A 25,786-nucleotide genomic window follows, 5' to 3' on the forward strand; every position below is an offset into this window, starting at 1 on the left:
CTGACGTAAAACTATTGAATAACTTTTTTAATGACTGTAAAATGTAAGTGAACTGTTGTACAATTTGTGGCGAATTGTATTTACCTCTTATCGATAGAATATCGATACCTCGCGAACAGCTGTTTGCGACCATCTCTTTCTGTATGTGGGTGTTATGTGGGTGGTGGTAGGAAAATGCACAGATATTTACTCAACATTTCATACATAGGCACAACTTTTCGGTGAGCAATTTGTTAACTAGATCCCACATATAGCTATGAACGGCAACTATTCATTCATGCAGTGGTATACAGAAGACCATAAACAAGTTGGAGCCACAGAGTCTGGACACCAATTCAGTTCAAGGCTGCTTGGAGCTGGCACTAAGAGTTTTTCATCCCACCAACGAGATACAAACGGTGCTGTCCAGTCGGTAAGTGCCTCAAGGCCAAATGGCTATTCTGATCTGCTAATCAAATTCATTCCCAGCACAGACGCGGGTGTTCATGCCCTGCACTCGACGGTGCACGTGGACTTGGCGCGCCGTGATGGCCAACCATATGATACCACAACGCTGACGGGAGTTCTCAACAGGACTCTGGACAAGCAGCGCCTTCCCATCCGCGTGCTCAGCAGCCAGGTGGTGCCAGATACCTTCCATTGTCGCTACCACGCCATAGGGAGAACCTACTTGTATCGCTTTGCCGTCGCGCGTAGACCCCTGTTCGACGACGGGAAGCTTCGGAACAAAGGATTCGAGGCATTTGTTCCCGTGGAGGAAATTGATCGCTGTTATTTTTTACTGTATAGTGTTCTGCCTGCACAGTTTGCCTGCCGTTCGCTGACCATTCCTTTTTCCCCACAGGGCCCCGACCTTCGACATTGAACGCATCCGCAACGCGGCTCGCATGTTCATCGGCGTGCACGACTTTCGCACATTCATGAGCGTCAGCCGGCAGAAGAGCCTCAGCCGTGACCATCCCATGTTCACCCTGCGCAAAATCGACGAGATCAATATACGACCTGGCCGAACGCTTGCCCTGCCATCGAACGCCACTCTGGCTGCGGAAACATACGACTATTGGGACATAGAGATCAAGGCCAAATCGTTTCTCTACAAGCAAGTGAGACGTATTGTAGGGTCGCTGCTTTCCCTAGGCAGCGACCGCATTGACGAGAAGTGCATCTACCAGATGCTGACCATACCTTCCAAGCACTCGTGGGATTCCCGAGTAGTTCCAGCGCCAGCCTGCGGACTTTACCTGTGCCGTGTGCACTACAGAGATACACTTAGTACGGACAACTAAGCTAAGCCCTAGTCATGATACTGCTGTATGAGCTGCAGAAGCGGCTGGCCAATCTAAGGCCCACAACCACCGTCGTCACCACACCCACCGGCGCCCGTTTTGTTGAGCGGCGTAGGTCCTCTGGAAGCGAGGACGGAGCAACCACGACCCCCCAACAGCTCGAGGCACGACAGTATGGCTTTGTCGTGGACACAAAACCAGACGCCGTGCCCGCGTGCATTCTTAGTGAATTCCTCTATCTGGGCTCCCAAGATGCCGTCAGTACGGAAAACATATTGAAGTTCAAGCTGACGCATATACTCAGCGTTGGCATAGAAACCCCCAGTATCGAGCTACCAACGTCAGTCACGTGCAAGTACTTACCCTGTCTGGATCTGCCCGAAACGGATTTGCTGCGGTATGTGCTGCCCGTCTCCATAGACTTCATCGAGGAGGCTCGCCAGGCCCGCGGCTGCATTCTAGTCCACTGCAACGCGGGCGTCTCGCGGTCTGCCTCTGTTGTCATTGGCTACTTGATGCAGCGGCGGGACATGTGCTACGAGGATGCCTACAACCTGGTCAAGTCCTGGCGGCCCTGCATCCAACCCAATGCGGGCTTCATGCAGCAGTTGAAGAAGTCTAGTAAAACATAAATATAAATAGGTTAAGTCGGTGTCCGCCTACCTGCATTTTGGCTTTATTTTTGTGCTTAGTGCCCATGCCCCACGAAAACAATTCATCCATGCACATACACAACACGGACACAGGACAATTATGTTTAAACATTAACAAAACATCAAATCTCTATTTGGTTAGTTGACAACAATTTGGTACGGATGTTCAAAATACGTTACACGAGATTCTTAAATGGATTGCACCCCCGATTCTCCACCCTTCACTTCTCTCCACCCCCCTCCAGTCGCTCACCTCAATCTCAATCTAGACGAGGGTGCCCAAGTGCTGTAGATCTAGCGCTGATCTCAGTGGATTTGCATAGATCTTATCCGGTGCGACTGCTAATATGGGTCCAATCTCTCCTCCACTGTAGGCATCCACTGCTGCTGGTGAGGTAGGGGTGAGGGTGTGTCCCATACTGCTCGTGGTAAACATCTGCTTCGCTAAGCCCTTGTCGGCCACATATCGAACATTCAAGTTCTTTTCGGCCAATTCCTGGGGGGGCAGGCAGCGATTGTGGTTGCGGTTTGTGTTTCTGTGATTTCCCCCTGCTTCTAATACTGGAGGCAATTTAACGGACATACGGAGATCATCTACGTCACGCATTGAAGATTGGATTAATTTCGCCACTTTGGCTGCCTCGGTGACCTCTTCGTTGGTGTCGACGGCTTCAGTGGCTGTAGCTGGGGCTGTGGGTTCTTTATGAGTATCATTGCCGGCAACGGCTACTGTTGTCTCGAATTCGCGACCCAAACATTCGAGCACTCCCAGCTTGGCTTTTAGCTGCTCGTTGGCCGTGAATAATTTCCGTTCCACTCGGTGGATATCCGCTACCTGTGTCGACAGCTCTGTATCGAGTCGATCGATTTGCAGCATCACCTCACTCTTTGTCTGATACGCCCGCTTCACCTGATGCCTACGCACCTTGGCGTGCAGACTCAGGAGCAGCTCCTCCTCCCGCTGGAGCTGTTTGTTCACGGCATGAATTTTTTCGAGCCAGTACACTCGGATCTCGTCGTTGACCTCGGCATCGTTTGGCGTCCAAGCAGTGTCCGCTCTATAATCATCTTCTGTGAATAGAATGCCATTAAATAGCAGGTTTGATAGCTGATATTTACAGAACGCCTGTTACCTGTACATAATGGAACATCCTCTGCGTCTGGTTCATCCGCATCGACTTCTTCTATAGTAGGGCTATTGTCCTGCGGCTCGTCCAAGTCCTTCAAGTACGTCTCGAGCAGGTAGTTCTTACCCAACTCCCGTTCACGCACTCGATGCTTCTCCTCTTCGATTTTCAAAATTTGTCGATCTTTTTCGCTTCGGGAGGCGGATTCGGAGGAGGATATAAAATATAAGATGGACATTTCCAAAGGTACTTCCTTATAACTTGCGCATAACTTACTGCAACATGGACATCTGCTGGAGTATAGTTTCGTCCTGGGCCAGAATGATGGTCAGCAGACTCTCCTTCGGAGTCATGTGGCAGTTCCTCTGCTGCAATTTCCGGCTTCTCTTTGGTTGCTTGGGGTTGTTGGCTCTGCCCTCTCCCCCCCAGTGATCTGGTGCCATCGGCAGCTTGGGAGAGGGCAGCACCTTGTGCTTTCCCCTTCTTCGAAAGCGCATGCTACGAGAACTGTCCACGGGACTGCCCATTCCACTGTCCTTGTCCGTTGTCGGGGTGTGTTTGCTCGCCGATGAAGTGGCTAAATGGCGTAGCTGGAGCTGACACTAGGGGGAAATATCGAGAGGGTGAACAAATTCGAATTTAAGTCCCTTGGTCTGCCTTGGTCTTACTTCCTCCTTTGGCGAGGCATGACGGTTGCTGATAACATCAAAGAGTCTGGCACTGCCATCCAGGTACTCCTCGTAGTGCCGCTGCTTCTGCACAATCGCGTACTCCTGCATCGCTGGCGGGGGATGTTTGATGTTCGCCGTTGGCTTCAGGGGATCTGCATTTGGCGGTCCTGCTTCCTGCGGATCGTCTTGGTAGCTGAGCAATGCGCAGATTAGATCCGCGCAGGTTGTGCTCCCATCCACGCCCGATATCCAGTGCTCCTCGCCATCAATCCAAATCGACAGATTGTCCGCCACAGACGAGACCGATTCTATATCCTCCCCCGCAGCGTCGTCCTCTAGAGCGGGCATCGTCTTCTGGTAGTCGAACCGTGCAACCGTTGCCTGGTCAGTGGTCTGCATTGTGTCTGCTGGCATTCTGTGGAAATGGCACACAACAGAGAAGTGGGTTAGTTGCTATCATCCCATCCCGTCCCGTCCGGTCCGGCGTATAACAATATACATATGCAAATAACTTATTGTATAAGACGGGGCGAGCATTTAACGGTTTTGCACAAAGCGACGAAAACATTTGTTACATATAATTTATGCAGCAACTCTTTTGAGATACCCTTCCCCTTTGACCACAGCACAGTTCCACAGCTCCACAGCTCCACTTCCCACTCCCCACTCTCCCCCGATCACCACTCCGACTGAGAATGGGCTAACATTTATTCTCTTCTCTTCACTGCTCTTCTCCACTCGAACAAAAATAGTCTCCGTTCCAGCCGCCAGAGCTGGACGCTCGCTCTCTTTGGCTGTTAACAATGTGTCAAGATCTCTAATTAGGCAATTATGCAAATCTCTCGACAATCCGCAGTGTCGCCGCTCATAACATGTGTACATTTCTGCTGACAAGATCGCTAACAAACTAGAACAAGCCACTGCGCGCGCGGTTCTCGCGGTGTCTCTTCTCTCCGTTACATGTGCCACCATGCACCGTGTAAGTGCCACACCACACCACACACCGATGATGACTCATGTAGATGGAGATGGAGTACCAGTAAGAGTACGATTACACGAGCGTGCAACACAGTTTTTGTGCTGTGTTGTGTTGTGTTACAGTTTCAACTTTCTCGCGTTACACCTGTCTCTCGACGGTCGACGCTCGACGGTCGACGGCGGAATTCCCTCAGCGGGAATATGGCTTACCAGCGTGCTCAACGTCATCGCTACAACTGAGGCACGACGCGGACGAGCGCCGAGCTTAAAAAGAAACTCCATCCAGCAAGTAAGAGCGGACCAGAGACCTGTCCAAACGAAGTGGCGCTCGGTTGGCAAAAGAAGCCAAGAGCAGCGCTAACAGTGGCCAAAACACACACAAACAGACACCACACAGTGGCCTGTGTGGCAAGCAAGACACCATGTTAACTCCGGGACTGCCGCTCTGTGGCTGTGGCTGTGGCTGCGTCTGCTCTTACTGTGGCTCCGACTAACAGTGGAGTGTGCGATGCGAGTGGCTTGTATGAAGAAACACTTTTTGTTTTTCTCTTTGAATTTTACGGTATCGTGGGTAAGTTTTATAACTTGTCCCGGCCACTCCCCTTGTACGAGAGTAGTTGATGCTATGCAGAGATATTCTTGGCCGCCAGCCAGTCCAAGCTGAGCCGAGCCGAACCGAACCTGTGCCTAGGCCTGGCTTTGCTTTGCTTTCGCTACTCTATTATGAAAGACAGAGTTTTACTATAATTACGAGTGTACGCGTATACTCAACCCAATTGAAGAGTGTGGCTGTAACAAAGCGATAAACGAAGCCGAGACTCAGATTCAGATTCAGATCCAGAGACCTGGGTGCCTCTGGAGCAGCAAAACACTACTGAACCTCCACTGTAACTCCACCGGACTTAATTGCTGGCTACCCAAAACCCCGGCAGCCCAGCAGCTAGTCGATTATCATTTCAGTCCAAACAAGTATAGACGTCTCTGTCTCTGTCTCTGTCTTTACTTCACTCCATAGCACTCTACACCACACCACACCACTCCACTCTAGTCAGAAGTAAACTAATTTCCGAATACTCTGTACAGTTTAGACCGCAGACTGGGAAATCTTTCGTTTTCGTATTCGTCTTCGTCTTCGTCTACGTATCTCCGTCCATCTTTCGTGGTTATTGTTGGGGTCATTAAGTCCACAATTCTCAGCCAATTTAGACTACAAAAACCTCTTAATGGAAAGCTCTTTCTACAACTCTCTAATCTGTCCAAATATGTATACAGTAGTTTGGGCAGGTTTCCACCTAAGTTGAGCGGACAACTCTACTGATACATGATCAAATCAAAGGATCTATGTTGCCTATAATGTATACTCGTAAGTGTATAATGCCGCACTGGCTGCTAGCCCATTTGTCGATTCAATTTCTGTAGCCAGTGCGATTTGTGTTTTCTTTTGATAGTTGGCTTGGCTTTGGCTTGGCTTTTGGCCTTTCATTTTCATGAGTTACGTTACAGTTGAGGTTCTTCGATTTGGATACCTAAAAACAACACTAAACCGGTATGAATTGCATGCATAATGCATAAATGTGTGCCACTTAATGCATTTATGTGCATTGCATACACCATACACCATACACCATACACATGTACATGTACATGTACTGTACTGCACTGTACGCGAGTATGTACAGCCTGCACAGGCTTGGTGTCTCCTCGTGTCTGTCTTGCGCAGCCTATAAGTCAAGCATTTTGTAGGTGCGACCAAATCCAAATCCCAATCCAAGTCCAAAACCCATTTAGCTGCTAAATAAGGCTACGTACTTGTCAGAGTGCGACGACGCAACACCTGCCTGGCCTGGCCTGGCCTGCCGTTTGGCTCCATGAGTGCGAAGTGTCTACGAGTATTACCAAATTTGATTAGCGAATTGCTCTTGTAATCGAGCGGATCAATTCAATATGAATTTGAATAACTCACCCAAAATCAGTGCGCTGTGCCGTAAGTCGCCAGTGTCGTCGGCTGAGGCATTCCATTTGTGGAAACTGGCTTGGATCAATTGCAAACAAAGCTGGAAGCGGCGGCGGCGGCGGCAGCATGTGAAATGTTCTAAGGGTTCCCCCGTATCGAGTTCCATTCCATCCTCTGGGGGTCGTCATTGTTTCGGTCAGGCACAGGTGAACATGCAGACGGTCGGTCTGGCTGGGGCAGGCAACCTGCCACACAAAGAAAGGCGTAACATTAATCGTATCCTATCCTTTATATCCGCCTATATGTATATATATATATATAATGTTGTTATGGGAACCAGTAACAATAATAAAATCAAAAGCTGCGAGGCTTCTCAGTGGCATATTACGACATCTGGCATCTGGCCTGAAGCTCCATCTCCCAGCTCCAGCTGAATCTCTCGTTGCCAGCAGTTGCTCACAAAAACGCGCTCAAAACAAGTTGTTTGGCTTTTTCAGCCATAGCTATAGTCACAGCCACAGGCGAGGTCTGGTGCATGAACCGATGACGACTGCTTCAGTCGCTAAACAAACGTCAGCGTGCGCGGTTTAGATCTAGCCAAGTGACCGCGCGCTTAATTGAACTTCGGGACTGAACGGATCGTTTCTGATCGGATTGGATCGATTCCCCGGTCTGGCAAACAAAAAATACCTTTGTGTGTGTATAAAAGTACGTATATACGCTCATAAAGCGAGCAATAATCATTATTTTTTTGGGTGCACCCACAACGCTTTAAGAGGCAGCAATCGGATGTAGATTGGCCGACAACAAAGAGCTTTGGCTGCGGCTGTGGCTTGGCTTCCCATGAGCAAATTACGTCAATTTCCTCTCGATTTCCCAATTGACAATTTACGAGTATTGTCGCCAAGCAATGCACCAAAGTGGCTCAAATCCCCGGTTATGGCTGTTATGGCTGTTGCAGCTTACGGTTTTGGCCAAGATGTACATACTTGACTTTGGCCCCAGAGCTGGGTCCGTGACACGATCCGCATCACGAGATGCTCCATGGACTGACCTTGCTTCTGGGATACCATGAAGTCAATGCGTTGTATGGTCGCACACGCAGCCATCTCTAGGGGCTACACCAAACTGGTTTTGGTCTCCTTCCTCTACCCCGCCTAGATGCTACGCTACCCACATAAATATCCGAGAAAACATACCTACATATTACTCGTACTCGTAGCCAGAGACGTAGCCAAGTATGACAGATAAGTTGTCATTAAAAAAGCCAAACCGAACTGAACGCATGCGCGACGTTGCCAAATAATTGCAAACGCGAAACACGAAACACGAAATGGAATTTCCTTTACATTGAATTTCGTTGAATATTTCCAGGGACAAACGGACCGCACAACTGGGAGCAACGGGGTGCAACAGGGGAATGAAAGCAGACACGAGCGCAGTGCAACACACCCACATCCGCAGCGAAGATGCCGCGCAAACTACTTAAATTCCTGATCATCTTCGACAACACTTCTCTGCTGTACTTTCCCGGCCAGTTCTTGTCCGGACGTGTGCTCATCGAGCTGCAGGATGAGACGCCGGCGCTGGGACTGCACTTCCATGTGGTGGGGGAGGGCGTGGTGCGCAACGGCCGACGCCAGGAGCGGACGTATGACAAGGAGAACTACATTGACTTCCGCATGCGACTGCTCGGCGATGTGGACCAGGGAGGTCCGGCCATACTCTCGCCGGGAATACACAGCTTCCCTTTCAAGCTAGGCCTGCCCTTAGGCCTGCCATCGACGTTCCTGGGCCGCTACGGCTGGATTCAGTTCTACTGTAAGGCGGCGCTGCGCGAAAACAACGGCATCATACACAAGAACCACCAGGTGTTTATAGTGATGAACCCCATCGACCTGAACCTGGAGAAACCGATTTTGGCAGTGAGTAGCTCTAGCTATATTCAGAGATTATAATACTCACGCAGCTCCTTGGCATCCGTATCCGTATCCTTCCGCACAGCAACCGTTCACCTGCGAGGTGGAGCATAAGCTCGGCGTCGTCTGCGTGGGCGGTGGTCAGATCAAGTGCCGAGTGTCCCTGGATCGCGGTGGCTATGTGCCCGGAGAGAACATTCTGGTCACAGCGTTCATCTCGAACTATAGCAATGTGTCCATTAAGCGCACCAAGGCGTCCCTCACAGAGGTAAGATCCACAGTTTGACGCTGCAGTGCTCAGCAGGCATTGATTCCTCGGACAATCCTTTCCTTTCAGACAATCGAGTACTTGGCGCGCGGCAAGGTGCTGCAGACGGAGAAGCGGGAGCTGGCCGTCCTGGTGCGCGGAAAGATACGTCCGGGTGGGAAGGATGAGTGGCACAACGAGAGCTTGTACGTACCGCCGCTGCCGCCGACCAATTTGCACGGCTGTCACTTGATCAAAATATCCTACGATGTGTTCTTTGTGATCGAGCCCAAGTCGATGGAGAAGGAAATCAAGCTGCAGCTGCCCATTGTACTGGCGACCTATCCATTCCGGAACAACTCCGGCGATGCAGCCAATGCCAACACGTGGCCAGAATCGGTGCTAAAGCCGGACACGCATACGCATTACCCCTCAACGTTGCCCATATTTCGGCCATGGATGCACGAGAAACCGAGTGAAGCATAGCCGCACACACAAACACACACACATTTATAGTTCTTGTTAACAACAAATTGCGCCATAAACTAATTTAAACCTACAATTTAACTTGTGTGTACTGTTTCCAATGTGTTGAGACTTACGACTTACCTTTTTTTTTTGGCTATTTAGTTACTTTCACCGTGTTTATATAATACGACTTATTTGTTTCTTGTAATTAAATAATCTAAAAATCATCAACTAATTTCGACGTGCTGCCGCAGCGGATTTCTCTGTGGCAATTGTTCATTTACAACACACGACCATGTGCCAACATTGTCTTTATTTAACGCCAGCCTTTGCGATCGTTCACATACTTATTTTATGTAATTACACAACGATTAAACACTTAACTAGAAAAAAAAAATTGAATTGATTTCATCTATGGCCAATTCCGTTATTCGCTTAAAGTTAGATACCAGGGATAGATGCTTTTCTTAATCGATAGTTCACAAATATCGACTACGTATCGATATAGTCGAAATGAAAAAAAAAAATGAAAACATTAACATTACATGGTAATTGGATAATTTTGATAATTTTCGTTTATGGGACGAATGGCGATTGCGGCTGCAACAAGCTGGAGAGGGATGCGACTGTCGTGGAGGAGCCGGATCAAGTATGCCAACGACAGGCTCGAAATACGAACAAGCACTATCGCGACTACTATGCTGACGTTGAGGTGGAGCCCGAGATCGAGGGCATGTCCCTGATCCCCGGTGGCAGCGTACACATTGGCACCGACATCCCGCACTTCCAAGCAGATCGGGAGTCGCCCGAGCGGTTGGTGAAACTGAAGGACTTTTACTTGGACAAGCACGAGGTGTCCAACGCGAAGTTTGAAGAGTTTGTGTCGGCCACCAAATACACGACAGAAGCGGAACGGTTTGGCGACAGTTTTCTCTTCAAAACCCTGCTCAGTGCGGCAGAGCAGAAGCGACTTGAGGACTACCGCGTGGCCAGTGCACCCTGGTGGTACAAGGTCAGTGGAGTGGGCTGGCGAAATCCCAACGGCGTCGACAGCAGCCTAAACGGTGATGTCTTTAAATATTGCCTTTGAGCCATCTTGACATCTGTTTCCATCTGTGCATAGGTCTCGAACAGCATCCCGTGGTGCATGTGTCCTGGCGCGATGCTGTTGCCTACTGTACCTGGGCCGGAAAGCGTTTGCCCAGCGAAGCAGAGTGGGAGGCGGCCTGCCGAGGGGGCAAGCAACGCAAACTCTTCCCGTGGGGCAATAAGCTGATGCCCAAGGATCAGCACTGGCTGAACATTTGGCAGGGCGACTTTCCCGATGGCAACACGGCCGACGATGGATACGAGGGCACCTGCCCCGTGGACAGATACCGCCAGAATGTGTACGACCTCTACAACATGGTGGGCAATGTCTGGGAATGGACTGCGGATTTGTGGGACACGAGCGACGTTAGCGAGAGTCCGAATCGCGTCAAGAAGGGCGGCTCCTACTTGTGCCACAAGTCGTACTGCTTCCGCTACCGCTGTGCGGCTCGTTCGCAAAACACCGAAGATAGCTCAGCCGGAAATCTGGGTTTTCGATGTGCCAAGGATGCGTGAGGCGGCATGGTACACAGCATACATCGTTCTTTGGATCTTTTGTACAGTTTTAAAATATACTTACTTTTGTGGTCTTGTCTTAAACTATCTTACGTATTAAGGATAAGCCATCGTGTCTTTTTATGTTTCTGGATTGCGTGGGGGACTGTACACCCGTGTCATCCGGCGCTGCTTTCTCATGCGTCGATTGCGCAATCTCTGCGCGGCCAGCTTTCGCTCGTTTGGTCTTAACGGTTGCTTTGGCATGTAGGGCAGGGGAACGCCAATTTCCCGTCTAAAAATCGAAGAGATTGGTTAGTTTTTTAATTTAAAAGGTTGTCACTTCTATCGACTTACGCTTCACGGCAGATGCGGCAAGTGCCGTTTTTAGGGCCGCTGTGAATGTCCCAGCGACTGTCCAGCACCTGGTAGTTGCACCATCCTTTGATATGATTGTAGATGAAGAATTTCTTTTCTTTCCTTTGTGGATCTTGCGCGCACTTTTGGGCATGTTTTATCCACCCAGCATTTGACGTCCGTACTTTGTTGCACCGTATGCAGTGGATCCACTGCTTTATCTGCTGGACGGAATACCAACTTGGCTCTTGTAAGGGTTTTTGTTGGGGTTTTATATCCCACTCGCTATCGGAGGGCACTTCCGCCTCGTCGTCAAGAACAATCGTTTGCTCTTGCTCCGATGCAAAGCTTTCAGTATTGTATTCAGCATCTAAGGTCGACGATGGCCCCTCCGCAAAGGATAGTGGCATCAGGTGCTCTGGAGGATGACCTCGTGCGGCGGGAATGTTGTTTATTTCGGTTGGAAACGGCGGCCAGGGCTCGGTACAGATAAAAACATGAAAGTGTCCCGAGACACAGCCAGTATGCGTCATGTTCAGGTCTATATCCCGCCAAGCATTGCAATATATGCACTTCTGCGGTGGCGGCTTTAGACAGCAGAAGCAATGATATTCTCTTCCGGTGCCGCCAATGCAATATGGCAAACTATGCGGGAGTGCTCCACATCTGCAGCACACAACTTCCGGCATAATGTCGGACAAATACAAAACGTAAATAAATATACGATCTACTTTCTGAGTTTTTCCACTTTCAACGATAGTAAACGATAGAAAACATGCTACCATCGATGCATCGATATTCTTTCACTTCTAACCGGCTTATAAAACTACCGTTCAGTGTGACTGACGCTTATAAATATACCGAAATATACTGACGACTTATTTTTATTCAAGATTCATCATATTTCTCGTGTTTGATATTCTCTTGAATATTACAAGCTAGCTAGCATCTTCAGCTCTAAACTCATAGTTTTATCCGTTTGAAAAATTAATTTCCTATAAGAATGGTTAATTTTAAGTTCTCATCTTTATTGGATTGTTCATAAATAAGGTTTAAGCTAAAGCGGTCAACCACAATTTACACTGAATTAATGTCTTTACATAATAGCTACACAAAAACTACACATTTGCTACATATCAACTACATTTAATTACCAAAATCGACACTTGAAGTGGAAATGGCATGTTTGTTGACAAGTTTGGCCACTTTGTTTCAAATAAGTCCCATAGAAGCGCCAGTGTGAAAGCCTCCGTTATCCACTTTTGTTTTTACCGACAATGGGCTATTCGTTATCGGTCCATGATCGGAATTCTTATCGATTTTGATGTTCATTTAACATTACTAGATAGCTAGGATCCTCAACACTGAAAATATGCTTTTCTTTGATTGATGAATCAATTTATTACACGATCGTGGTGTTGCAGCAAATCGGCTGTGTTCTTCTGAATTTCCCGCACCAGCTCGAGGACTCACAGCAGGCGGACCTGAAGTACCTCGATGTTGGTGGGACTTTTGAAAATGCCCACTCAATAATGGAAAAGAACTAATTTTTGTGTATGTTTTAATATATTTATATTCCCTTTGCATAGTTTAAGCTTGGACCGGACACCGTCCTTCTTTCCACTCATACTACATGCATATACCATGTGGCATTATCCATATTGTTACATGCTCGTACAGTTTAAATGGTAGTTACTGCTAATGTGTATATTTTTGTATATTGATGACTAAATTGCCATGGCGCAAATGCAAAATGTTGAATGTAAATCTTTCAGATTTTGACTATGTATGTACTTGTTGTATATGCCTACATGCCTAGGTGTTGTATGTATGTATACGTATATAGTAAATGTGTACATATAATGTGGTACGACTATCTCTAGAGTATACAATATATAGTATAGTAATAGTATTCTACGCTGAAATGCTTCACTGATACAACATTGTTTGTGCGCATGGCGTGGGGTCTGAGCGGGGCGGGGCTGATGCTGATGCTGGAGGATGATGGGCTAGGGCTACGGCTAGCAAGATGGACATCTAAAAAAAAAGTCTTATGCTAAAATGAAAAAAAACACTATGTACAGAATCGAAACTAAAACTAGGCGACTGACTCTGATGGTTATTTAACAATAGGATCCAAATCGTATATAGTTTTAATCGGGTTCATGCGGAGATCGTGCGATCGTAGGGTATTGCTGCTGCTGTCTGCTGATGGCTGCTGCTGGGGTGCTGTGCATTTTCAGATGTTTTGCTCAAAAATATCACAATGCAAAATAAAAGCGACAGACGACGCCTCTGTCTGCTGGGGATATGCCAATTTCAGATGTACTTGCATCTCTAGATGCATCTCGATGGTTGTGCAGGGGGGAATAATGCATAGACGAAGCGTTAAGGAACATTGCGCTGTCAGGCTGGAAGACTCTGCTGCCGCAAGTCTACGCGATCGCTAGACACTGATCAGGCAGGGCAGCGCTACTGTGAAGCTTCCCCAGTTCGTAATACTGTGCCGTGATGGCGGACGATCCGGTTCTTCAAGCTCCCACGCCGGCTGCCGTTGACAAATTTACCGCCTGCAGCATCACCGTCTTGAGCTCCCTGGCCAAAGTATTGATGTGCACCACCGAGTCGACCATCTCCTGCACGGCGCTGCCGCTGGGGAAGTGGGCCGCCGCCTTTTTCGACTTGAGGACACAGGTCTTCAGGGCATCGGAGAGGCCGTTAGTGCAGTGGAGGATCTTCTCGCGCAGCGCCTCCTTCGAAATGTTGCGATGCACGTTGTCGCCGATGGTCACCAGGTTATGGGCACTGACCACCACGAATTTCCCGTACGCAATGAAGAACTTGGGCGGCTGATTCTTCTCCACGGTCTCCAGGAAGGAGTCGATCGCCTGCATTAGGTTGCCCATGTGCGTGGAGATCTGCTGGGCGTAGTAGCGCACCAGCTTCTTGTCCTTGTCTGTCATCTCCGGCGACTTGCAGGGTGTGGGTGCCGTGGGTGTAGTGGGCACTGAGCTCACGCCGCCCGTCGTTCCCATGGCCGTACTCTCGGCGGTCCGGATCACCGTGTCGAACTGCGACTTTAGGCCGACGGGAATGGCCTCGCGCAACGATTGGTTCTTCTTGGCTGCTGCATCCTTGGACTCGAAGGCCACGTAGTCGTAGTCCTCAAGCCACTCGGCGCTGCCTCGACTGCATCCATCGCCGGACGACGGCGGAGCTCCGTTGCCTCCATTCTGTTCCGAGGGCAGCTGACGCTTGAACAGCAGCGATGCATTGCCTTGGATGAAGCTGGTGGTAGAGCGTACGTCCTCGGTGAGTGTCTGGGCGCAGGCCATCAACTGGTCAAGCGAATCTGGCGGTCGGCAGCCATGCTTCTCGTCGCTTCGCGCCAGCACATCCACGGACCAGCCGCCCTGGGCATCCAGGGCCTCGCTGGAGTCGTGTATCAGCTTGTTAGCGTCCCGCAGGGCCCGGACCAGGGGCCGCAGCTTCAACGCCAAATTCCGGTCCTCCGAGCGCGTGGCATTGCCAAGGGCTCCCTCCCCGAATTCGGCCAAATCGTGCAGGGCCGTGCGTAGGCGGAGTGCCGCTAGCTTTAGCTCCATGACGGCCGGCTCCAGCTTGCTACGGGTACGCCAATCGGGTACCACGAAGCTGAGCAGCCGTGTGATGGCCGTCGTGGTCTGGGACTGCAGCTTGGCCAGCGTCTCGAGGGCGGAGCCCAGCTCCAGCGGCAGCTCCTTGGCAACGGCCGGACTGCTGCTGCCGTTGCTCTGGGCACTGGTCAGGCGCTGGTCCTGCTCCTGCAGCGGGGGCAGGGGGAAGTCGTAGGTCAGGCCGCTCGGCTGAAGGGGTGTGCGACGCACAGGCAGTGGATTGCGGCGCGGGATGTCGTAGTCGGGCATGTTGGCCAGCGAGGAGCGGTTCGAGCTGGAGAAGCTGAGGGACAGGCTGTCGCTGGTCAGCAGGGAGGAGGCCGAGCTGCTCGGCGTCATCTGCTGCTGCAGAAGACTGCTGTTGTTGAGCGGTCGCGGCACATCGTACGACTCCTCCTCGATGGAGGCGGCCACGCTCTTCAGAGACTCGAAGCGCGCTCCCAGCCCGGAGATCGATGTGGGTGTCCTCGGGTGTCCCCCCTTGGAACTGTCGTAGTTCAGCGGCACGGGCGTGGCAGGCTTGGGGATGTCGTACGTCTCAAACTCACTGCCACTGCCACCGTTCTGATTCTGCTGGGCAGCTGACATCATGGAGAGGTTCTGGTAGATGCTTTGGTTGCTGTAGATCTGCTGGTACGATGTGCGGACTCCTGTTCCGGCTCCAGGCAACGATGTGGGCGAGCAGTTGTAGATGTAGACATCACCGTGTCTCTGCGGTGTAATAACCTGAGGAGAAACCAGAGAGCACAAAGCACACAAAGATTAGTCGCTGTACCATGGGTGGCTATGCCACTAATACTATTACTATTACTACGAGTACTACTGGTCGAGTTCCATTCTACAACCCACACCCGTGGCCTATCGATTTTCTTTGCTGCCTGTCTGGCGAGTGAACCTGTGAATGAACCACCGTCTACCACGAGGGAAGTTGTGCTGTTTCTGTTTGTCGGTGTGGGTATGGGTGTGGGAGTGGGTGTGGGTGTGGTTGTGGTTGTGGTTCTGGGGGTTCGGTTCCCGCCTCACCTGCTGTCTGATTATCACATATTGTTTCTCAATTATTGCAAAAATGCACTAATATAAAAAGCTGTAAAAAAAAGTAAAAACTCCGGCGTATAAAAAACGTCGCTGTACAGATGGCTTTCCCGACTGCGACTGCAGCCCCCAAAGAGTGTTGTAAACGGAGTCGTCGTCCAAGTGGGGAAATTTTCAAAATGGGAATTTAGTGGCGCATGCGCGCTGGATAGAAAAAAGGGGACAGGAAGGCAAGGACATTTCCTCTGTCGATTGCAGTTCAAGGCGGTTCAGTGTCAAGGTAAAGGACCAAAGGACCCCCCGCCATACCATATAGAAGACCAGTGCAGGGAATAATTAATGGAGAATCATGGTAATAGAAAAGTATGACTATGAAAGGGATAATGGGAAATGAAAGAACTATTGTTCTTCCATGCATGCCTCAAATATGATAGAACTACATATAATAGAACGAGTGAATGAATGCCATCCAATTATATGTACATCAAGCACGACACCCCTTCAACAAATCACTTTTTCAACCATATTGATTTGCCATAAAAAAAGGATTAGCGCAACAGAATACCCGAGGACTAGAGGACAAAAAGTTAATCTCTTTCCGCGTAGATTGCATTACAATAAAGTCACATAATCCAAATTGGAAAACTAATACAACATCAACGTTAACGTTAAAGTTAAGTTCCTGAATATATGCCAAGGCGAAACCCTAACCCAACCCTCCCCGAGGCCTAGGGGATGCGATCTGCGGCCATATGTTGCCGTCGAATGATGAAATATTATTATTGCGGCATATGTGAAATTATTCGTCTAAGCGTGGCACGTACCACCGCAGAGGGAAAAGGGAAGAGGGAAGACACGCCTACCGCTGCAGCCCAGCGAAATGAATCGATTCCTAATTAAGCAAACCGTTACGCCAGGAAGTAACCCCTCTAAACGGGAGGATCGGATCGGATCGATCTATAGAAAGGGGAACAGAGGAACAAATAAATTAAGAAGAATGCTACCTGAAGTGGACACTCGTGGCGATGGCTGCGGCTGTGGCTGCAGTTCCCCATCCCATCCCATCCCCTCCATCCCATCCCGTATCGGGTTGCCTGAGTTCTGTTTCCCTTTTGTTTTCCCTAACCATTGAAGTGCCAATTGACGCGTAACACGAGTCAACAAAATGCCAAAAAAATAATAAAAGAAAAAGGGATACGATGCGGTGCGGTGCGATAGAGAACAGCTGAGGCTGTACAAACTGCGGGATGGATTTCGTTAAAAGCATATCAACATTCGGCATTCGGCATTCGGCATTCGCTCTTCTATCTTTTATCTCATATCTTATCGGGGGAATCAGAGCAGCTGAATGGACAGCTGAATGCCATTTGAAGTGCCGTACCACAAGCACCACAAGAACTCCAGATCATCAAAGACTTGACCACCTGAAAAGTGGTTCTCTTGGGTTCTTGTGTTCTTCTTGGGTTCTTGGGCTCTTGGGTTCGGCAATTGCACAACCAATCTCCAAGAAGAACCGAACCAAGCCCAGCAGGGGGTTTGGTTTGGTTTCCTTTCCTTTAATTTCTATGTTCTGTTTTTGTGGGCTTGGTTTTTCCCACTGACCCACATTTTTTGCCTGTCCTGTCCTGTCTTTCCTTTCTGGCGAAAATTTCCTATTTGTGTGTGCGACCCAAATGGGCAACTTTTCCGGGGCATATATCACGAGATTTGTGTACATTTGTGTATATTTATGACACATTTGGGGCACTCCATGGGCTTGGGTTTTGGGCCATCCGCCAGGGGGCTGCTCCCTCATTTAATTGCCTTTTGATATTCGAAAGATATGCACGAATGTTGTTGTATTCCCCACACGTCAAGGAGTAATAATACCAGATTCTTCGAGTGTCCGCGGACACGGAGGAGGAGGAGGAGGAGAAGGAAGATGTGTATCGTATCTCAGGAAAACAAATCGTTTTATGTTCTCGTTTAAATTCCACTCCCGAAAACAGTAGCAAACCGGGAGGAGGATGGTGGGGGGTAGATAATCATCTCTGGAGTTTCGCAGTTTCGTTCGTTGAATGCATTTCAATGCTCCCTTCCCTTCCCCTGCCTTTCCTTCCCTACAATGGACACCTGCCCCCTGGTGAGAGAGAGAAGAGGCCCACGCAGTTCTTGAGTTTTTTCGGATTTCAACATTTTCTCACGTACCGCACCGACGAAAAAACAAAATACATTCGTATGGAAAATGTTAATTATCCAAAGAAAAGAAAAGAAAGAGGAGAAAGAATAAACAGATCTCTGGGAAGGGATCTGAGGATCTGCTGCGGAGAACCGCTGCTGTTGCTGCTGTCGAATGCGGTAATCCCCTGGCTCCATGCTCCTAACACTAACGACCTTGCTGCGGACGCATCTCCTCCGCTTTTGTGGAGACGAGACGAGACTTTTCACCGCTGCTTTCCACATATTTCTGCTGCGAATCCGCATTGCCCGATCCGATGGCGGAATCCCACTCCCATCCCATTCCATCCCATCCCATACCATACTATCCCATTCCGTCCACACTCTGGCCATAACTTTGGTCACGCACAAATCTCGGCAGAATCCGAAATACGAAAAAGAGTTATTGTGGCTGCGGCTCTGCGACTCTGGGGCTCTCGGGGCCCCTGCATTTGTAACCATTTTTGGGCAATAAAATAAAAATGACATGTTTTGCTCAAGCAAAAGAGTCGTCGCTCGCTCTCCCGCTCTACCGCTCTGGCACTCTGGCACTCGCTCTCTGCTTTTGGATCTGGCCATAAATCTTCATTGGCTTTTGCAGCAGCGGTTGCATTTGGCCACCACCTGACTTTGGATCGGTTCGGTTCGGTTTGGTTTCTTTTGGCTTTTGGCTTGGTTCGAATGGGTTTGCTTTTGGCTTTATGGTCAGTGCGTGACCAAGAAGGAGACAAAGACGGAGATGGCGACGGCGACGGCGACGGAGATGGTGATGGAGATGGAGATGGAGACCAAGACGAAGTTGGAGACGGAGTCTGCTCCAAAGAGCAGTCTGTAGTCTGTATGTGGGCTCAAGGAACTTGAAGTTGTCACACAATGTTGCTGCCGCTGCCACTTCCACTGCCGCCGTCTATCGGTGTCTAACGGTGGAGGCGAGTTTTTCCCCAAACCAGCAGCTTGGGTTTACGCCATAAAATATACTTAAGTATGTGGGTTGTGGGATGCTGGAGGTACGAGCGATATGACCAGTAAGCACAGTATCTGTGTGGCGTTGGGCAGTCCAACGATTGCACAACATTAGACGAGGCATTTCCGTTCTCAATTAGCCCCAAGGAATGTCTGTCTCTCGCTGGGCAAAGGCGTTACAGGTTTTCACACCATGGGATTTGGGATCCATTTCAGACGATACATATATATGTACGGATATCTGTATATAACTTTTCGATCGCTCAATCTAATGATCTCTTCAATCTATCGATCTTTCTATTCATCTCTTTTTCATTCGATCCTCATATCTCCTAGATCTGTCTAGCTCTATAGCGAAACAATCTGTAAATCTTTCTATTGTATCCCCATATTTTTCCGTATCTTCCCAACTCTAGGCCACAATTTGAACTCCGTTCCTGGCTAAAAACGCAACCCAAAACCAAAGTTCGATCAACCTGTGGCCCCACAAATAGGTCAATGGGAATACCACAGAGATTCACTCGTTCATTCGGACTCATTGATATTCGAATAGAGTGCTAAGTGCAGAGCTGTGTGTTCGAAGCCCTCCACCAACATCCCATTTGACGCCTTCGAGTGACAGCTTCGCACGCGGCGGTTTCCCGAGTCAATCAAATCGAACGAATGAACAAAGGCAGCAGCATTTACGGTTTTGTCAGAGACTTTTATGACTAGCACCAGCCAAGGGGAAAAGGTTTCTCCCCAAACTTCGACTTGGACTTCAGCTCCGATGCTGCGATGCTGCGATGCAGTTCGCAGTTTTTGGGCCTCCGTTGAAATGGCAGCTGGGGCGTGCAGCAATTTGTGGCTTGCCCCTCCAGCCTAAGCTTACGCTCCCCAACAGCTCTCCCCGCATAGCGTTTACTTTGAATTCGAATTTGAATTTGAATTTATGGTTTCACTTGCCTCCAGTTAAGATTGATAGCCGCCGATAATGCGAGGAAATGTTTACGACTCTGTAATTTGGGTTTCATTTTATTTGATTTGCCTGCGAGCCCCCAGCCCCCAGCCCCCAGCCCTCATCTCCAGCTCCGCAGTGCGCTGGGAAAGCGAAAGTCCACCGCATCAAAACCACTGACCATCCCATCCATATCCATCTATCCATTCATCCATCCATCCTCCCACCATGGGGATTGTGGGCGTATTGGATGCCAAAGTTCAGAGTCTCGAAGGCCGCCGCCGCCGCAGCTTGCATGCGGTGCTAATAATGATCCGATGGCGATCCGATCTCCAATTAAGTTCAAGCCTTATGTAATCTCAGAGTCGACGAACGGGGAGTGGGGAGTGGGAAGTGGGGAGTGGGGAATGGGGATTCCCCAAAGACCCACGAAAGCGAAAGGTTTATCAAAGACAGCGCTAGATATGATCTAAAGTGTCAGAGATCGATCTATCTTTGCAGCCATATGTACAAACATATGTCTTTCCATCTATCCAAAAATATAATCGATCCTGCTTTGAGAGACTCTTGTGTTCCCTTCCGGAGATATAGCTTCCAGTCTTTCTACCTCTTTCCCCATTAGTCTGTACAGTCTTTTCTGCCATCTCCTGGCATCATTTATGATCTTTCTCTATTGATCTTTCGATGTGCTCTTCCGATGGCAAATTGTTCGTTTCCTTCAATTTCCAAATCAAACCAAATCAAAGTGAAAGAAATGCAAATAAAACGCATGTCCAGCTGACAAATTGGCAAATTACAAGCCCGAATGCAAAGAGGGGAAACCCGTTGGACAGCAGCAGCGGCACCAGCAGCTCCAGCAGTTCCAGCAGCTGCAGAGCCCCCAGAGTGCTGCCCCACGAGCACGAGAGGCACAGTCACGAGGCAGAGCCCCAAGTTGCAACCGAGGATCGACTCTTGCAACTCTTATTAATTGCACAATTACGACACGCAGTTGACGTGAGGAGAGGAGAGTTGAAAGGAGACTGCAGTGGGCACTGTGCAGCGTGGGGAATGGGGATGGACGATGGACGATGAACGATGGACCCCTCAAAGCGTAATGATGGACCGAAGGAGAAACAGAAATGACTTTCTTTCACTTTCCCGACAAATATCATAATTCAGTAGCCACCGGAGAAGCCACCGAGCAGCCAGGAGGATGTATGCATGTAAATGTTGCAGAAAGAAACGAAATCAATTAAGAGCCCCAGACTCTCAGACTTCCAGAATCCCAGAGTCCCCGAGTCCGACGAAGCGGAAAATTAAGAAATTGACAAGCCAACTGGAACGGGAACCAGGATTTACATTGGAATTGGTATATGGGTATATTTACCTTGTTCGGTGAGATATGCCACGATCGTCTGGTGCCACGGCCCTGCGTGGCAGATGAGGAGGACTCGTGGTGCGTCGTTCCTTGGCCATTTGTCACCACACCGCCACCACCGCCACCTGAGGACGAGACCGCACTGATGATGGACCCATTCTCATAGATCTCCGCGGAGCAGATGGAGCTGTTCAGCGTCGCGGTGCTGGCCGCCAGCGAGGGTATCGGAGAGCTGGCCGGCGATGGCGAGAAGCAGCCCGAATCGTACGAGTTCAAAATGCGTAACCGGTTGCCGGGGCATAGACCCTGAAAACATAGAGAAATTTTGTGAAAATTGCAATCAAAATAGTGCATGCTCATAAGCAATTGGTGAGGGAAACTCGATCAACTCAAGGGAAAAGCCAAGGAAAACCAAGGAAATTTGTGCGAATTTCAAGTATTTTAATATTCCCACTACTCAAGTGGTTGTTTTATTCTTTTCCCCAATTTTTCGCAACTTTTAGCCTTCCCATTCCTTCCATTCCTTTTTCCCCTCCCTCAATGTCTTTTCTCAATGATCTCAATTGATTTTGATTGCTTTTTAATCAACTCAATGCTGAATGAATTATTAATGAAAAAACATACATACGCACATATCGGCAGAGCAAAAAAATGGCTAAGGAAAACATATTGCAATAATTTTTCGCTTGTTTTTAATTGCCAGACGCATTCCTTGCCATTCTATTTAAGATCTGTTTCGGATCATTGCTGTCCCACATGTTTAATGCAATTTTCCGACACGACGCCCCGATCTGTGGTGCGGTGCCGCGATGTTCTCCAAAAAATGTTCCCATTGCTCTGCTGCCGTGGGGGCAGGCAACATCAAAGTGCACCACGAAAATGTTGTCAACATGTGTTTTTCGCGATCGAAATTTATGCCAAAAGTTGATTTTTATTTATAACACATTATTTTTGTAGCTGCCGCGGCCGCTGCCGCTGCTGCTGCTGTTGTCGGCACTCAATTGTCCGTTTTTGGGTTAATTGTTTCCATTAAAAAGTTGCAGCTACTTTTTAATTAGAGACAATTGGCGGCCAGCAACGGACCGTGGCATATACTACATATACTATCAGTATCAGTATCTGTATCTATAACGCTGGCCTGCCAATTTTGATTTCCATTTTGATATATGTTTTGACACCATCGTCATCGTCATCAGCGCAACGCCAATGGGTTGTGGTTTTTCCATCTAGTGGCGGCGCCAATTGAGTTGTTAATTAAAACATTGCCGCCGAGCGACGTGCAGAAATTTGAAAATTTGCGATCATTTTTGTGATCTGAAGTTTTAAAAAGTTGTTTCTGCTAGTAGTGGCTTTGGGTGCTAGTTGGTGGGTTAATTAGCCACAGGAGGTGGCGGTGGCGGTGGCGGTGGAGGGGGGAGCGGTTCAAGGTTGCCTCGGGGCAAGCGCTACGAGTGGGAGATCGTAAGATCATTAGCAAGTCCGCAGATTGAGGTTGAAGTTTGGTGTGGGGCAAAAGGTTTGCCAGAAGAAGGTTCATTGATAAATGAGATTTCGATTAGAAAGTTTCTTCGAAAGAAAGGGGTTATTGGAGACAGAAAGGGGTGAAATGGCTGTAGAAATCGCACTTGTATCAGGTACTTCAACTTTCTGAAATACAACTCTTTCATGTCGCAATTTGGAGTCTTCATTTCGGTATCTTCCAATAGGGATTTCCTTGGAAAAATTGTATTTACTTTGTTTACCATCGCAATCGAAGCGAAGCAAACAACTTCGACCTCTTTATCCACTCCGCATATTGGCCGAGGGGCAAGATAATGTTGTATGCCACACAGTTGGTTTCATTTGCTGTGCTGTTCTGTGCTACGCTGCGGCAAGATAATGCTGTATGCACTTGGGTAATCTGTAATCGTCTGGTAATTCTCACATCCCCCTTTGAGGGGGGCATTCAGACATTCGGGCATTAGGGGGCCATCATTTTGATGATGATGCTTTTTATTACGGCTGCAGACACAATTAAAGTGCCAAAAAATATGTGTAATTTATATGCGCCCAGCCTCTGGGATGAGGCCGTATGCCGTATGCCGTATGCGGCATGCAACGCCATCAATTGGGCCACGTGCCAGCGATGATGAAGCGTTGAAACAATTACAGAAATTAAATTAAAAATTTAAATGAGTTTTTTGTCCCTCCTGCCTCCTGCCCCCGGCCCCCTGGGGGGGCGGGGACTAGGAGGGTGGGAAATGAAATGGAAAAAGTTATGCAAATGCCTTCGCCTCGGATTGCTTAATTACAAATGCAGACAGAGCCCAGACACAACACAGCCCAACGGATACTCGTAATTTAAGAACAAGAAAAGGAACGAGAAAAGAACAAAAACAAGAAAAGAAGGCGTTTCCCTGTTAGCTCTTGATGGGCGCTGCGGCCCGGCCCCAGAGATGTTTGGACTTGATTTGGGTTCCGATCTTGCCGATCCGATCCCTCCTCGGAATGTTGCACTCACCTGTCGGTTCTTCAGGGCACAGAGCCACCATCCCTGGATGCCCTCCGTGTCCTGTTCGATGACGGTGAGGATGTCCCCCTTCTTGAAGGGCAGCTCGTCGGGGCTGTCTGCATGATTATCATATATGGCCTTGGCATAAAGTTTCTGCAAATAAATCAACGAAACAAAAATGAAACAATTAAGAACAGCACAAAGATACTCCAGTTTTGCCGAAGGAATGAGGCGATTTCTGATGTTTTTTTCACTTCTAAGAGCAGGCCGCAAGCGAAACAACAATTTCAATGGAATTTCAAAGACGTTTTCTCGGGGCTTGACCAGCCACTGACCCTGTGCCTCTGTCGCTCTCCGTCTCCATGCCGCACCGATATACCGCTTTGCCTTACCCAAAAACTTCCATCATTCATAAGAAGTTCGTCGTTTGCTGATCTTTAGCTTTTTTGTACCGTGCACACACACACACACATTTTTTTTTTTTTTAGGTAGCGAAATGTTTTTGGGGAATACAGAGAACTGCAGAAAAAAAAACTGCAAAGAGCAAGCCAAACCAAAAGAAAGACAACAACAAGCAAAACAATGCCAATCTTTTGTTTTTGCTATTGTTGTTGTTATTGTTGTTGTTGTGTTGCCTTCAGCCCATGCGGCGCTCGCTTCATTAGTTTAGCTGGAATTTCAGGTCAACTTGGGTTGGTTTTTCGGTTTATTTGGGTTTGCCTCTAACAGTAGAGTGGAGAGATATTCCAGATATCCACACAGGCGGAGAAGGTTGTATAGAAGTCATGGCATCTCAGAGGATGTGAGCAGGCAACTTCTTAAACACACACACAGAAAGAGAGAGAGAGAGATTGAAATCAGACATTTGTTGATCATTTCCATAGCACTCCCTTGAACTGATACCAATCATAAAACTCCAACATCCTGCTAGCCATTTGGGCCACAATCCACTCTTTGGTTGGGGAACATTCATCATCTGCACGAACCTTAACATTCCTCCAGTGGGATTCAATCACTTGAAATGAAACACTTTCCAGCCTTCCTCTTGTACGCTTTTGTCTCTAAATCACTGACCACGAGTGTAGCCAGAGTTAGAGAGAGCGAAAGAGAGACTGGGGCAAAGGTTTGCTTTGCTTTTTTTCTGCTCAATGAATGTCCGTGTTCATGTGTAATTGCTAAACATGTGTTCGTGTGTGTCACCGTCTCCGTCGCTGTCGTTGTATTTGTATTTGTGGTCGCGGGTTAAGCGTGGTGTGCTTTTAATTTCGTAAAGAAATCCAAAACGAACCGTTTTGAACTCGAACTCGAAGCCGATGCCGATGCCGAAGCCGAAGCCAAAGCGCGGCAGCGACAAAAGCCGTGACTACTCCTTCCTCCTTTACCTTTTTTGGTACCCTGTACTAATAGACTGGCAAAGTGTGTTCGTTGGAGTGTAAGCGGTTTGGATATCCGAATGGTAATTACAGCTAGGATCCAGAATAACTGCGCCATTTCCTTACAATTTATTCTTTGAGGGCATCCTAGATAGTCGCCTAGTACTGGGTATCTACTAGTCGAAATGCCGAAACTCATTACCGTTCTTACTTGTTTTACCCCACTCCACTCTCTCGCGTTCACCCCCGCTCTCTTTGTGCTGTACCTCGCACTCTCTGACTACACTCTTACTGTCCCTCTTCCACTACTGCGACTAATGTGAGCTTAGCAAGGGGACGGGGGAAGCAGCGGTTAAAGCGCTTGGCAAGAGGGATGGAGAGAGAGAGAGCTGCGATCGGCAAGCGAAGCGATTACAATATCGAGCGTACAATCGCGAGTGAACTTTCAACTCGGGGTTTCAGCGTTTGATACTCGTATGTCTGCGGGTAAGTGGAGGTACGTTTCGAAACCCGTTTCGCCAGGCCGCAGACGGA

At 48.6% G+C, this 25,786-nt stretch overlaps 6 protein-coding genes across 12 annotated transcripts in view; 4 read left to right on the top strand and 2 right to left on the bottom strand.

Moving 5' to 3' along the window:
* Positions 1–110: 110 nt before the first annotated feature.
* Positions 111–1,312, top strand: LOC4812215 (tRNA pseudouridine synthase-like 1). The gene is made up of 4 exons (XM_001352434.4): positions 111–221; positions 284–412; positions 469–783; positions 845–1,312. Exons 1-4 carry the CDS (start codon positions 175–177, stop codon positions 1,284–1,286), a joined length of 933 nt encoding a protein of 310 aa, XP_001352470.4. The 5' UTR covers positions 111–174; the 3' UTR covers positions 1,287–1,312.
* Positions 1,280–2,032, top strand: Mkp (MAP kinase-specific phosphatase). Its single transcript, XM_015188101.2, has one exon. It carries the CDS (start codon positions 1,301–1,303, stop codon positions 1,916–1,918), a length of 618 nt encoding a protein of 205 aa, XP_015043587.1. The 5' UTR covers positions 1,280–1,300; the 3' UTR covers positions 1,919–2,032.
* Positions 1,768–9,575, bottom strand: LOC4812534 (uncharacterized). 5 transcript variants are annotated; one of them, XM_015188103.2, is made up of 8 exons: positions 9,445–9,575; positions 6,679–6,914; positions 6,525–6,598; positions 3,735–4,152; positions 3,343–3,668; positions 3,073–3,257; positions 2,193–3,010; positions 1,768–1,904 (listed from the first exon to the last, which is right to left on the bottom strand). In XM_015188103.2, exons 4-7 carry the CDS (start codon positions 4,149–4,151, stop codon positions 2,205–2,207), a joined length of 1,734 nt encoding a protein of 577 aa, XP_015043589.2. In that variant the 5' UTR covers position 4,152; positions 6,525–6,598; positions 6,679–6,914; positions 9,445–9,575; the 3' UTR covers positions 1,768–1,904; positions 2,193–2,204. The 5 variants fall into 5 exon arrangements, with proteins under 5 accessions (XP_015043589.2, XP_015043588.2, XP_015043590.2 ...); XM_015188102.2 differs by lacking the exon at positions 1,768–1,904 and having other exon boundaries at positions 1,930–3,007; XM_015188104.2 differs by lacking the exon at positions 1,768–1,904 and having other exon boundaries at positions 1,930–3,010.
* Positions 8,107–9,530, top strand: Vdup1 (arrestin family protein Vdup1). Its single transcript, XM_033381678.1, has 3 exons — positions 8,107–8,594; positions 8,674–8,856; positions 8,926–9,530. The coding sequence occupies exons 1-3, from the start codon at positions 8,139–8,141 to the stop codon at positions 9,319–9,321; spliced, it is 1,035 nt and encodes a 344-aa protein (XP_033237569.1). The 5' UTR covers positions 8,107–8,138; the 3' UTR covers positions 9,322–9,530.
* Positions 9,576–9,796: 221 nt separating the features above from the next.
* On the top strand, positions 9,797–10,995 carry LOC6899959 (formylglycine-generating enzyme). The gene is made up of 2 exons (XM_002135291.3): positions 9,797–10,367; positions 10,427–10,995. Exons 1-2 carry the CDS (start codon positions 9,830–9,832, stop codon positions 10,906–10,908), a joined length of 1,020 nt encoding a protein of 339 aa, XP_002135327.2. The 5' UTR covers positions 9,797–9,829; the 3' UTR covers positions 10,909–10,995.
* A 1,630-nt stretch (positions 10,996–12,625) lies between these two features.
* The window catches only part of p130CAS (Serine_rich_CAS and FAT-like_CAS_C domain-containing protein p130CAS), a 39,506-nt gene continuing 26,345 nt past the window's right edge, over positions 12,626–25,786 (bottom strand). For 2 of the 3 annotated variants that reach the window (XM_015188106.2, XM_001352437.4), the window contains exons 2-4: positions 23,889–24,032; positions 21,398–21,694; positions 12,626–15,626 (exon numbers count right to left, since the gene is read on the bottom strand). In XM_015188106.2, coding sequence (XP_015043592.2) covers positions 13,776–15,626; positions 21,398–21,694; positions 23,889–24,032 — 2,292 coding nt within the window. In that variant the 3' untranslated portion in view covers positions 12,626–13,775. Of the gene's footprint in view, positions 15,627–15,923; positions 16,066–21,397; positions 21,695–23,888; positions 24,033–25,786 lie in introns of those variants that run through there. The other variant, XM_015188107.2, reaches the window with a different exon arrangement.

Source organism: Drosophila pseudoobscura, chromosome X, assembly GCF_009870125.1.
Source record: "Drosophila pseudoobscura strain MV-25-SWS-2005 chromosome X, UCI_Dpse_MV25, whole genome shotgun sequence".
In the NCBI taxonomy this organism is placed as follows: Eukaryota; Metazoa; Arthropoda; class Insecta; order Diptera; family Drosophilidae; genus Drosophila; species Drosophila pseudoobscura.

Coding starts and splice junctions, on each gene's coding strand:
- LOC4812215 (XM_001352434.4), top strand. CDS start 175: ATGCACAGATATTTACTCAACATTTCATACATAGGCACAACTTTTCG. Junction 413..468: donor CAAACGGTGCTGTCCAGTCG/GTAAGTGCCTCA, acceptor ATTCATTCCCAG/CACAGACGCGGGTGTTCATG. Junction 784..844: donor GATCGCTGTTATTTTTTACT/GTATAGTGTTCT, acceptor TTTTCCCCACAG/GGCCCCGACCTTCGACATTG.
- Mkp (XM_015188101.2), top strand. CDS start 1,301: ATGATACTGCTGTATGAGCTGCAGAAGCGGCTGGCCAATCTAAGGCCC.
- LOC4812534 (XM_015188103.2), bottom strand. CDS start 4,151: ATGCCAGCAGACACAATGCAGACCACTGACCAGGCAACGGTTGCACGG. Junction 3,258..3,342: donor CAGCAGATGTCCATGTTGCA/GTAAGTTATGCG, acceptor CGCCTCCCGAAG/CGAAAAAGATCGACAAATTT. Junction 3,011..3,072: donor GGATGTTCCATTATGTACAG/GTAACAGGCGTT, acceptor TTCTATTCACAG/AAGATGATTATAGAGCGGAC.
- Vdup1 (XM_033381678.1), top strand. CDS start 8,139: ATGCCGCGCAAACTACTTAAATTCCTGATCATCTTCGACAACACTTCT. Junction 8,595..8,673: donor TGGAGAAACCGATTTTGGCA/GTGAGTAGCTCT, acceptor CCTTCCGCACAG/CAACCGTTCACCTGCGAGGT. Junction 8,857..8,925: donor CCAAGGCGTCCCTCACAGAG/GTAAGATCCACA, acceptor CTTTCCTTTCAG/ACAATCGAGTACTTGGCGCG.
- LOC6899959 (XM_002135291.3), top strand. CDS start 9,830: ATGAAAACATTAACATTACATGGTAATTGGATAATTTTGATAATTTTC. Junction 10,368..10,426: donor CGTCGACAGCAGCCTAAACG/GTGATGTCTTTA, acceptor ATCTGTGCATAG/GTCTCGAACAGCATCCCGTG.